Source organism: Myotis lucifugus, unplaced genomic scaffold (genome assembly GCF_000147115.1).
Source record: "Myotis lucifugus unplaced genomic scaffold, Myoluc2.0 scaffold_1, whole genome shotgun sequence".
NCBI classification, from domain to species: domain Eukaryota; kingdom Metazoa; phylum Chordata; class Mammalia; order Chiroptera; family Vespertilionidae; genus Myotis; species Myotis lucifugus.
The window spans coordinates 1,226,626-1,239,920 of NW_005871049.1; the positions used below are offsets into that span (position 1 = coordinate 1,226,626).

The 13,295-nt window shown below is 39.9% G+C and overlaps 1 protein-coding gene across 7 annotated transcripts in view; it reads left to right on the forward strand.

The window, feature by feature from the left end:
* Positions 1-206: 206 nt before the first annotated feature.
* SMURF1 (SMAD specific E3 ubiquitin protein ligase 1) overlaps positions 207-13,295 on the forward strand; it is a 76,097-nt gene continuing 63,008 nt past the window's right edge. For all 7 annotated transcript variants that reach the window (XM_014454339.2, XM_014454343.2, XM_023753637.1 and 4 more), the window contains exon 1: positions 207-273. In XM_014454339.2, the coding sequence (XP_014309825.1) occupies positions 222-273 (52 nt within the window). In that variant the 5' untranslated portion in view covers positions 207-221. The remainder of the gene's footprint in view (positions 274-13,295) is intronic.

A 13,295-nucleotide genomic window follows, 5' to 3' on the forward strand; every position in this document is an offset into this window, starting at 1 on the left:
GGTGGTCAGTGCACTCCCACAGCCAACCTCCAGCAGCCTCTTCCCCCCCAACCCCCACCAGCCCCCTGACCGGCCAGCCAACCTCCCGGGGTCCCTCCCCGCTGGCCAGCTGGGCACCCCCCCACGCCCCCGCCAGATAGTCCTCAATCACTGGCCAGGCTGAGGGACCCCACCCGTGCACAAATTCGTGCACCGAGCCTCTAGTATTAAAGTAAGCCTAAATGATTCTTTTCAGGTTCAGAAATCTGGTCCTCCCTAGATCTACTTTCCATGGTGAGTCCTTTGAAAGACGGGTCTTGATTCTAAATAATAGTGCTGGTTTATATCATTTATTTGGAATGTCTTTTGGGGTTGGTTATCTCTTGCTTTTTCTATATCAGGCAGGTAATTTATTGCCTTTTTTTCTATTAGATCAGTGGGATAAAAATCCTAACTATTACTGGATTGTATTTTTATATATTTTCCTACAAATTATAGATTTGAGAATTACTTGCTGCCTGTTTATACACGTCAGTATTATTAATGTCTCATATCTTTTTTTTTTCATAGTTTCCAAAGAGTTCTATATATTTCCTCACTTGAGCCAAAATATCAAGCCAAGTTGAAAAAGGGTTTGGGTTCTTTTTGCATGTGTTTTTATTTCTAGGTTAAAAAACAAACAAACATGTTAGCATGCAGTTTTTTTAAAAACACATTCTACAGAAGAGAAAAGAATACTTTCTCCTGTCTTAAATGAATAACCATTTCATGTGCAAATAAAATACTCAGAAGCACATTTAATCCAACTGTAATAAATTTACATGCTTTCCCAGAAAATCAACAGTCATATGCAGGAGAAGGCTCACATTTACTCATGGGACATTAGTCAAACTCTTCTTAGGCTTTAGTGAAGGTAATTCACACTCATAAAATTAGACAAGCTTTCTGGGATAAGGTAGCCTTTTTCCCTCTATAATTATGGAAGGTTGGAAACATGACATTGCTCTTCCCTGCCCCCCAACATGCCAGTAGACACCTTAAACTTAACATGTCCAAGACAGTCTTCTTGGTTCCCCCACCCCAGAAACTGTCCTCTCCCCAGTCTTCCCCACTTCGTTAGATCTACCCAGTTGCTCAAACCAAAAATCAAGACTCATTGTCATTCATATCTAATTTATCCTCAAGTCCTGTCATTTCTCTACCACAGCTTATCTGGACTATGTCTTCTCTTATTGTCCATTGCCCCCATTCTAGTTCAAGCTGTAATCATCTCTTGCTTGGACAGATGCTTGCCCTTTTTTATTTAAATGTTACTTGTAACCCAAACCACTTTGCTATAATAGTATTTATTTCTCCATTACAAAAATGTTAAAAGATTAATTATAAAAGTCCTCATTTTGGCTGATTCTAAAGTGGAGATGCAAAGCAACTTGCTAACATTGCCCTTTCTCCTGGCTGCTGCAGCCCCTCCACTTTCCCTCTGTGTTCACGGCCTCTGGCTTCAGCTCCAGGAGCAGTGGTCAGGATGGCCAGGTGTCTGTCAGGGCAGCATGGAGCTTCCCAGGGTCTGACAATTTAGGGATGGCCAGTGACAAGTTCAGTTGTGTACAATGGGGAGAGAGATGGAGAAACCAAATTGAAGACTGACTGTTTGAAAGAGTTGAGAGTACATGTTATATTTTCTTGTACAGGAACAGCACATGGGTTGCCTCTGGATAACTTGTGATTTTATCCCCCTCCTTAACCATTCCCCAAGATGCTCCGACCCTAATTGCCCCATTTAGTAAATGACATCATCAACCAGTCAGTTGCTTGGACAAAAAGCATTCCTTGGTTCTCTTTTTTCTCATTCTCTAGAAGTTGTCAACTCTTACCTCATATACCATATCCTGAATCTTTTTCCTTCTCTCCATCTCTGCTATTACCACCCTAGTCCTAGGCAATGTCACCTCTCACTGGGATGCCTGCGATAGTTATCTCCTAAATATTTTCCTGCTTCTGTATATTGAATATCGATACATACAGAAAAAAGCAATGTACAGTTTGTTGATATTTCATGAACTGAACGTACCTGTGTAACTATATCATAGATCAATGATTTTCAACTGGGAGCACTTTTGCCTCCCAGGGGACATTTGGCAATGTCTGGAGACATTTTTTATTATTACAACTGTGTGGGTGGTACTGGCATCTAGTGGGTAGAAGCCAGGGATGCTGCTAAATAGCCTATAATGCACACTCAGACCCCCACAACAAAGGATTATCCCGTCCAAAATGTCAGTAGTACTGGAGAAACTCTGACCTAGATCAAGAAATAGAATGTTATTATTACCTGAAATACTCCACAAGCTCCCTTCCCAGTTTCTACGCCCCACTCCCCAAAGATAATCACTGTCCTGGCATGCTTTTGAATTTCATATTAATGGAATCATACAGTATGCATTCCTTTGTGACTGGCTTCCTTTGTTCAACATTCTATTTGTGAGATTTGCCTATATTGTTGTGTTTGGTTGTTTATCATTCATCCTTTTTGCAGAACAGTGTGCTATTATGTGAATGTACCATAATTTATCCCTTTACTGGTTGATGGGCAATTGGGTAGTTTCAAGTTTTTGGCTGTTAAGAATGGTGCACTATGAACATTCACATGTGTGTCTTTTGGTGAGATATGTATGCATTTCCACTGGGTATATACTTAGGAATGGAAGTGCTGGGTCACAACGTAGGCAGATGTTCAACTTTGACAAAACTGTCCAACACTTTACCAAAGTGGTTGTACCAATGTACATTCCCGTCAGCGGTGTGCGAGAGTCCCAGTGGCTCCATATCTTTGCCAAACTTGGTATTTTCTTTTTCATTTTAACCTTTATGGTGGGTGTGGCATGGTATCATCTTGTGGTTTTGCTTCTACTTTCACTTTTCTCCAATCCATACCTTACATGGCAGCCGTAGACATTTTTTATTAACTTTATTATTTAGGTAGGGTATAGCTTTGGTATAAGCATTATAATACCTAAGGTTTTTTCCTCTCCCAGGACACAATTTTCAGCTCCCTTCTAGGCAATGTTGCCCTGTTGAGAATGAATGTTCTGCCCTGGTGTGTGTCAGAGTCACCCAGGAGGCTTGTTGAAACTCAGATTGCTGGCACCGCACCCCCCCCCCCCCCGACCAGGCACTAGCAAATATCTTTATATAAAAAAATCTAGGTCTGTACTTGGGCGTAATATTAAAAAGGGTCAAAAAGAAGTATAGTCAAAACTTTAATAACTAGTTTCTAATTTATTATGTAGTATTTTGTTTACGTATCAGGTTTTCTTCCTGAGATCTCCTGTGTAGATTCAGATTTGTTTTCTTTTCAAATAACTAGTACTGTTATTAAAATAATATGAACAGAGAGTTATATAGACTATATTATAAACCGAAATTCCATATATTTGGTCCAAAAAGAAATAGATGCATACTTTTCACACACCATGTGAGTTTTATCTATTTAATTTATTGTTATTTTAAAAACAATTGTTATTCTGCTTTTTGTGTGTTTTTTACTTGAGATATCTTTTACATATAACATTAATTTCAGGTGTACAACATAATAATTTGATATTTGTATGCATTGTGAAATGATCACCACAATGTCTAGTTAACATCTATCATATTACATAGTTAAAAAAAAAACTTTTTTTCCTGGTGATGAGAACTTTTTTTTAATCCTCACCTGATGACATACTTAGACAGAGGAAGGGAGAGAGAGAGAAACACAGATAGATTGGCTTCCCTATGTGCACAACTGGGGATCGAACCTGCAACCCAGGTATGTGCCTTGACCAGGAATCTAATCTTGGTGCACAGGACGATGCTCAACCAACTGAGCCACTCCAGCTGGGCTTGTGATGTGAACTTTTAAAATGTACTTCAGCAACTTTCAAATATGCAATATATTTTTAGCTTTTAATTTTGAAGTAATTATAGATTCACAGAAAGTTGCAAAGAAATGTACAGGGAGGTCCTTGTGCCCTTCACTTACCCTCCCCCATTGTTAACATTGTACATAACTATGGTATAATATCAAAACCAGGGAACTGACAGTCAACATTGGTACAGTTGACAGGGTTTATTCAGATTTCACGAGTTACATGTGCATGGCAAGAAGCTGGTCTCCCTTCATTTCACAGTGACCTCAGAGCCCTTCTTGGCTCTTCCCTGTGTGTTCAAAAGGTTACTACCAGCAGCTCCTGTGGCTATCTGCTTCTAGCGCTAACCAGCAGAAAGGCTCTAAGTCCACTTCTTGAACAGCTCGCTCCTGGAGTAGGAGTCCTGGAGTTGAATCCTCTCGTCTGATTGACCTAATTTGGGTCATGTGTGCGTCTCTGAACCAACCACTGTGGCTAGGATGATGGGATGTGCTGGTTGGACAGTTAAGATCCACCATGGAATCTAGTAATGGTGGTAGTACTACCCAACAAAGGACTGGGGCCTGTGAGGGAACAGGAAAAATGGATGTTAGGAAGGCAGCTAACAAATAAGTAGACAATACCGTTTTTGTTGTTTTTAAAGTATAATGATAGTTTTGTATATGCTGAGTGTAAGAATGGTAAAGCTACTGTTTAATGAACTTCTGAAAAAGCAGTACCTTCTTTGTAGTCGTGTGAAACAAAAGATGCCTTTTTGTAAAAGTGCCAAACATTTTTGCCAAGAGTTAGGAATGGTGGCTTTATATGTAAACTAACCCCAACAAATTCCATTGTCAATTTGTATTATAGAACGTTTCTGGATTGTTGTATAGTGTGTTTTTATTTGGGATTATTTCAATACTAAGATTTAAACAGAAATACAGAAATTCAGATTGTAGGAATGCATTCTTACATCATTTCTCTAGAGATAATAAGGTATCTTAAGAAAGAAACATTCGTGTTGATTGTTTGTAAATTGAATTCAGATTGTGTAGAAAGAGAAAAAATTGGTTTTATGCAAGTGTATAATTTTTTATTAGATAGATGATCACCAACTCTTCCCTACGCTAAAGGCTTTCAATTTATATATCTGTTCTTGATATTTGGAGCTCTGTATTTTTGCTCCTATATTCATTTTATAAAATGTGCTTTTAGGATGCTTGGCTGAGCTTTGAACCCATGCTTCAAGAAATTATTGGCTCTCTCAGACCCCAAAACTCTTCCCTCCATAAAGTCAGTGACCAGGGTGGTAAAAGCTGGGATGGAGCCAGTCTGTGCCTTTAGACAAGTGACCTCACCTCTTAGTCTCCTTAGCTATAAAAATGGGTAAAATAAGTGTTGTGGATATTAAATGAAATAATCTACATGCAGTATCTGGTACATAGTCAGTGTTCAATACATGTTAGCTATTATTAACATTATCATATTTCAGGTAATCTAAGTTAACTCTGATAGAAAGTCATACCATTGTTTTATGTACCACTAAAAAAGAAACACCAATAATTACAGTGTAACATATGATTCATTTGAAGACTTCAGAGATGTTAACATATCAAAAAATGTGTCTTAGTGGTATTTGGTATTACGGCCGTCTCTGACTTGAAAGTCCTGGAAATTGTTTGCATACCCACAGAATAATGCCATCTGTCTTCAGTTTATACATAACACAGTGTGAACTAAAATTTCTTTTCATTTTTGTTTTTGTCCTAAACTCACGTTGGATTTGGTCTCATATGTTGCGATATTGGCAATGTAATAATTACTGATTCCCCGTATAGGTTTAATAATGGATTATATAAGACAGTGATAGGGTTGGCAACTTAGGTTATTTGCTTTACCTCAGTGATTTAGAAAAAAAAAAGAGAGATATGGTTTTGGAAATCACTAACATTGGTTGAGTAAACCTATTTGGAAGCTAAAGGCAGGCTAAATGACAGTGCCTGTGACCTTTCAGAAGAGCCCACGTTGTCAGGAAGCCTGATAAGGAAAATGCTTTTCATACACCCAAACACATTCAGTTTAGAAAGCATAATACTTATATTTGAAAGCTATGTGTGGTAGTTGATTTTCCACTAAAATATAAATGTGGACAGTATATTGTAGTTCTTGAGACATACTCGCAGGCTATTTATGTACCAACTTGGTGTAGTAAGATGTTGGCTGTGTAATATGCTTAGCATAAATTTAGAAATAAAACCTGTAAGGATATCACACAACCTTGATAGAGCGCTATTTCTCTTGGAGCCTGGTATTTAGAATATTGTGAATGGGATATTATGAGCCTGGGTTTTCTTTTTTTAGTCCTGTTTTTTATATTAAAATTGAAGTGAATTATGGAAGTCTTTCTAGAGACTTGACTGTTACTTATTGCATAATTTATGGCTTACTTCATACACTGAATGTCAGCAGGATCCCACTTTTGTTGAAGACAACCGCATGAATGGAACAGATATGCGGTTGGGTTATCTTGTCATGAGCTCCAGAGCTGTTCCCTGGCACATCTGGCACATGCAGTATGTAAATATTATTTGACGGCGTTGATTATGACTTTGGAAAAGACTATCTCAGTGCATCCCATACTCTAATGCATTCTGAAACAGCAGTGTTGTTTTTCTTTTTGGAAACCCAGGAGGGTTTGTTTGCTGTATTTTGTATAGGGTTCAGCTTAGCAGACAAAAATATATACTTTTAGAAAAGGAGTTTTACTTTAGAAAGTGGTTGCTAAATTGAATTAACAGTAAAATAACTTCCAAAAGGAGTCATTTTATCAACTTTAGTGCTTTTCTCATTACCTGCTTAGTAGTGACAGACAGAAGCCAGCCAAGATCACCCGGCAGGCTTTACAAAAGGATGTGATGATGGCGCTGCTACTCCAGGTGTTTAATTTCACACAGGAGGAGTCAAGGATTTGGAGTTTCTTATATTAGAATAGGTTGCACTTTATTCAGAAAAACAAACAGTTCATTAATTTGAAGCGTGTACATCACAGCCTAAAAATTATTTTAGTTTTAAAAAAGATAATGCATGCATATGATATGAAAGGATACCCATTAAAAATGTCTCCCTTTCTCCCTGTCCCTTGTCAACCAGCTTGCCTCCAGAGAGGAAACTATTATTGCCACAGTATTATTAGTTTCTCCTGTATTCTTCCAGAGGTTTTCTGTCCCCCTTTCACCTCTCTTTCACACAGGTGGGAGCATACTGTGTGCACATAATCAGGGATTGCTTCATTTTTGTATCTCCAGAGCTGCCTTTGTGGCAGGAACATCACTGCTCAGTGACTATGTCTCATTTCCCAGCTGCCTTGCCGTTAGGTGGGACCATGATTGGTTCTGGCTAGGAACTGTGAGAAGAAGTGATTTGCCCCACTCTGGGGCTAGAGTAGTAAGAGCCTGCCGCTCTGCCATGGAGTACCCTGAACTGGGTATCAGAGGGTGGCACCTCTATTAGCCAGAGTCCTTGGCTGAGTAAGTGGACCAGAGGGTCCCCTTATGCCCCAGCCTGCCCACCAGGCCCAACTTGTGTTGGATGTGTCATGATAGCAAGGAATCAACCTCTGAGAGGTCCATGTGCTTCTGTATCATATCAGCCTCTCCTGATTGATGTAACCTATTTCTCTTGATAGTTGTGAAATGCATGACACTTTAAAGGAGCCCAGTTCAAATGAACTGATAGTTTGTTAAAGAACAAAAAGGTATCTAATTAGAGAATAATCATTTGAATTAATTACCAGAGAAATACATTTTACCCCAGTTGTGTCACTGTACAAATGTAGCATATCTATCTCTCTAGTTTCTTCTTAAAATGTAACTATTGAAAAATAGAAAGAAAAAATAATCATTTTGTTATTTTAATGTGGTGTTTCTTTATAGTTCATACTTTTTGCATTCGAATTTGTTAATAATTTTCTAAAATTATTTCTAAAGCAGGATAAGTGCCAAAGCCATATACACTGGCTTCATCCAGTATTGAGTAGGAGACTTAAAGATGAAAGGAGTATTGCAAAAATATAGTTGCCTCTACTGAGACCTTAACAGCACGGGGAAGTGAGACATTCATGAAGAAAAGTGCCGGATTTAAAGGATTTAAAGGCAGCTCCTCGTGGGCCAGAGAAGTCTGCCGTGGAAGCCGAATTTGAAGTGGCTCTGGAAAGAGCCAGGTGGGGGAGGGAGCACATGGTAATAACGTAAAGGCAGAGTGGAGCAAGAGTGTGGCCTTTTTGAAAGTCACACTGAATGAAGTAAGAGATGCCAGGCAGGTAGAGGGAATAGAGGACACAGGCTTCAGGGGAGGGCTGAGGGGTCTGTCTGGATAGCAGTGGTGAGATGTTAGAGAGATTCGATCAAGAAGTGAGATGATAAATTCTTGTTTTTGAGCCTGCCGTGCAGAAGGGGTTCTTTTGTACTCAGGGCAGCAGCGCAGCAGCCAGTAAATGGAGTAGCGTGATGGCTAAGAGCCTGGACGCTGGGGGCCTGGGTTCCAATCCTGGCTTTACCACTTTCTAGCCGTGGAAAGTGCTGGGAAGGGTGTGCAGGTAAGTGCTCAGAGAAGTTAGTGGTGATGTCTACTGCTGATACTATTTGGAAAGGAACTTGGTAACACTTGGGTTGCGGGAAACGAGTTAAGTCGGCTCGCGTGAATTGCGCGTACTCCGCGGGAGCCGTCTTAAACTCGGTTCATATAGATTTGCGGTGGAGTGCGGGAAACGTGTAAACTCGGGCCGATTGTAACTGCGTATTACCAAATATTTCATTTCAATCGAACCCATACTTCAAAAGATATAGGCATTTTAACGCGCCATCTTATATTTTGGCGGGAAATTCACCCGACACCGTAGTGGTAACAGTGAAAACCCTCTAACGAGGGAATAAATTAGGCCCCTTCACAAAGTAGTAAGTGTTACGTTACTGTGTTTATGCAAATGATGAATGGTAGTCTTTCTAGGGTGCTTTACAAGGAATCCTTTATTGGGGCCAAGTTTAGACTAAATGGTCTTCAAGTTTCTTTTAACAAACATTTATTGAATAACTACTAAGTGGTAGGTTGTCTGGCAACTAGCATACATCATGAAGTGGATAGAGACCAGAGGAACAAAATACTGTTTACCTGGTCTATGCATTATTACAAAGTTAACATCAGATTCCCTAACAGACCCTTGAAAAACCATTCCAACCAGAGGAGATGAATGTGTCTGTAAAGCAAATTAAGTATCGTTGTAAGTACCAAATGGTGTTGGACATCCTGAAAAAAACGCAGCAGGCACAGGGGAAGTTGACTTAGCCCTTCCTTCATTGTACTAGCTTTAATATCTTGCTGGTTGATTGCAACATGCTTACTTAAAACCTTGTTAGAAGTTCTCATTGAAACCCAGCTGCCACTCCTCCAGTCTCGATGGGATGTCGGTGTTTGTGTAGTGAGTTTTTTGACCCCAGGCCTACTTCCATCGATGGGTAATATTTAAAATCTTTTTGTGGGCAAAGTAGGTCACATGTAAAGCACACACCAGGGAATTGCACAGGGTGGGGAGGCAGATCTCGTGGAAGGTCCCATGCTGTTCGTCTTCCCTTAGCCCTGCCCTGGATCACTTATGAAGACTGTGCAATCTTCGCACCCAAAGTTTGGAGTCTTCCCAAAAATATTTTAGAATGAGAATCTGCCAGGTGCTAGCTTTAAAGCTTCAGTGTTGGGACATAATTTGTTGGAGTGCCCCTTCTGTCCTGTTGCCTTTATAAATGGAAACGAGGTCAGGTACGCAAGCTCCACACTCTAGATCAACACTATGGTTAGAGTATGGGTTTTAGAGTACAACTGACCTGGGTTTCAGTTCTAGCTTTGCTGCTCAGGGGCTGGGTGACTTGAGACAATAAACATAAAGATATTTGTCAATGATTGAAGCTCTTCCTCCTTGCAAAGGCAGGCACTATACTAAGTACTTTTTAAAAAAACATTTTTTATTGATTTTTACAGAGAGGAAGGGAGAGGAATAGAAAGTTAGAAACATGAATGAGAGAGAAACATCAATCAGCTGCCTCTAGCACACCCCCTACTGGGGATGTGCCCGCAACCAAGGTACATGCCCTTGACTGGAATCGAACCTGGGACCCTTCAGTCTGCAGGCTGACGCTCATCCACTGAGCCAAACCGGTTAGGGCCTAAGTATTTTTTATGAATTATCATATTTCCTCCTGTCAATCAACTTATGAGGTAAGGACTATTCTTTGTCCCCATTCCCGGGACAGTGGAATCAGCTGACCCAGTTCCACCACATACCGGTAGCCTTGGGCAAATCACACATTTCATCTAAGCCTCAGAAAATACCTATGTCATAAGGTTGTTGCAAGGAATAAGTGAAGTCACTTGGCAGCCAGCTGTTGGCTAGGATCTGAGAGGGGCTAGCTTGTCTAAGGCTCACTAAAGTTTAACTGTCTTGTGAAGTTACTTTGTTTCTTCTTTTATAAATTGGTGTAAACATTGTTTCTGAATCTACTTCTTTTCTTTTTTTTCTCCAAATTAAAGTCTTCATTAAACATCATTCAGTTAGAAGTTCTCATGTTCAATCAGCCACCCCAGAAAGCACTCACATGGATTGTTACACGGATGAGGGGAAATGGCACTGGCATGTACCAAGGATGAGTAAAAATATAAAAAGGAGAGAAAATATGTGTTCTCTCCAAATTTCCACCACTTCTTACCAACCTAGTATTTATTTTGTATTGCTACTTCCTACTTGACCTATTGATTATTTTCAAAAAAATTTTGAGTAATCTGTGCCTTATTATTATTTATTACATATATATTATATAAATGTTAGTAATTATGGTTCTACTAAAAAATAAATAAATAAAATGTTGGTGACTTCCAAGAGTTTGAAAATTCTCTGTTTAGTCTATCCCTGTGCTGTTTTTTATCTTTGGTTTGGTCTTCAGGCCTGCTCACCACCCTCTCTCTGAAATAACTTTACATTCTATTCAGTGTCATGAAGTTGGTTGTCACTTTGAGATGGAGCATTTTGTGGTGTTGTTAATCAGCCTTTAAACTCATGAATCAAGTTTAGGAGAGAATTTGCTAGTGTAGATAATTGTTGACTTGGAGACATTTTAAGCAGTACCCAAATACAGCCCTAGTGGTTATTCAAAATACACAGAGAAATGACGTGAAATTATAATTATGTAAAAAAAAAATGTATGGTTGATATCAGTGTGATTGAGTCAGTCTTCTTAGTAGTGCAGGGACAAGGACTTAACATTTCAAAAATATTAAAAACAGGCCGTTCTACAGTAGTGGCTTTCATTGTGTCCTAATAGCATCAAGCAGCTAGGAAGGCGGCCAGTGAGGGGAACACGCACAGCGGCACAGGCCAGGAGACCGCGCCCCTCCCTACACCCATTCCCACGGGAGCAAGTACTGTTGGGAGCTCATTTGAACAATAGTTTTCCCCTGAAGTTTGAGGAGCTTGGTCTTGGGTGTGGTGCTTCCCTCTACCATTTGTATAGTTTCCAGCCTGCTATGATTTTATCTCTCAGCAATGTTCTAGGAGGTTTTAGGGAAAATGTGAAACTGCCAAACCGCCTATCAAACTGAGCTTGAAAAAGGACCTCTTGGGAAAGGACAAACTAAGTATTCTAAGTGGTCTACGATCCAAAGCATTTCCTGGGCTGAGTGTTTATCAAGGCTGGGCTTGACTTCCAAATGGAGCTGGAGAAGAATCTGGGACTGTTTCCCAGCTGATTGGGGGTGGGGAGAGGAGGAGGAAGCTAGTCTGGGAGAAAGGAGAAAATCTCACTCTCTTTTTATCTTTTACACAGTTTTCTGATGAAATCTGTCTATAGATATGGCTTGCAAAATAGAACCATTTGGAGTATGAAGTGGGAGAGGCTGTTAGATATTTTTTAAAATTATATATAATATTTTAATTATATTTTGGGAATGGCACATTGGGTCAGATTAACTTTATAATGGATCAGTCTTATTCTTCAATAAATGCAGAGAAAAGATCATACCTCCCTGTTATTTGTCATTAATCTCACATCACACCAGTGTTTTTTGCTGTGCTGTTATCATCTCAGAGTTCAAGGTCTAAATTGACACATTTTGGAAGAGTGAGGTGATGAGGAAGTAGAAGTGGTAAGTATATGATTTTTTCCTTCCTGTCTGACTCAATGTTAGAGAACTCTTTTTAGATAATATGTTGATTTCAATTCCTCGATGCCAGATTATATCATTACAAACATCCTGATAAAGAGACTAGTTCTTGCTCTCTTAGTAGAAATCTTATAAAGAAAACTTAACTCCCTTATTTCACTGTTTCTTTGCCTAAATGTTTTTGTAGTCACTACTCCTTTATTGAGAAGTAAGATGGTGGTGATACCAGAAGAAAATTTCTTTGGCCTGAATAGTGCCAGCTTCACTTCCCTCAATGATGACACATTTACGTGTATTTTAAAGTTGTCCTCACTACCCCTTCCCCCCCCACACACACACACACATAATGTGCTGCTTTGTGTGTGAGTTCCCTAGCAAAAGAGGCTGGCATTGGTGGTGAAATACTTCAGTCTAAATTAAGATTCTTTTCTGAGGTTTCATAGGCTACTTCCTTAAATTAAGCCTCAGACTGCAGATGCGCAGCGCTTCCAGGTTTATTCCTTTTTTCTGCTCTAGAAATAAAGATGATGGGACAGGATGGACTGGCTCTCACTCCCAGCTGCTTCAGAAGGTTCTGCCCCGGTAGCCAGAATCACTGGCAGCTTCTGTAACGAATTTAAAGGTTATGGGGGAAAATCTGGTGGTGATCTGACAGAAATGGCAAACCATCCCTAATCTGAGGGACTGTGGGTAAAACAAGCACTTGGGGTTGTATTGTAAGCTGAAGGTAGTCCTGGATAAAGAGAAGGACTTCTTTATCGGACACCTGTAAATGTACCTGGAACCTAGTGAGCCATGAGGACTTCTTTATCGGACACCTGTAAATGTACCTGGAATCTAGTGAACCATGAGTTAAACCAGTACATTTAATTTTTGAGGGTAACAATACAATCGAAGATCTTCAGAGTCAAGAGAAAGAGTTGAAAATGGGCCGTTGGACCATGATCATGGATGTTTTACACAATCTCCCTCTCGCTCATTGAATCATTAAGGTTATTTGAGGGCTTCATGTGGAGAACTCCCTTGCCTGTCAGTGCCAAAAGGCCCAGACAAGAGAGATGAGAAGTGCAATGAGGAAGGGCCTGTCGGGAGTCAGGAGTCCTGAGGACTGCTTGCAGTATTTCGTTGAGGAGTGTTTGCATCTGTAGTCAGAAGGGATGTTGGTCTGTGATGTCTTTGCTATGTTATCAGGGTGATAGTGGCCTCACAGAATGGGTTAGGAAA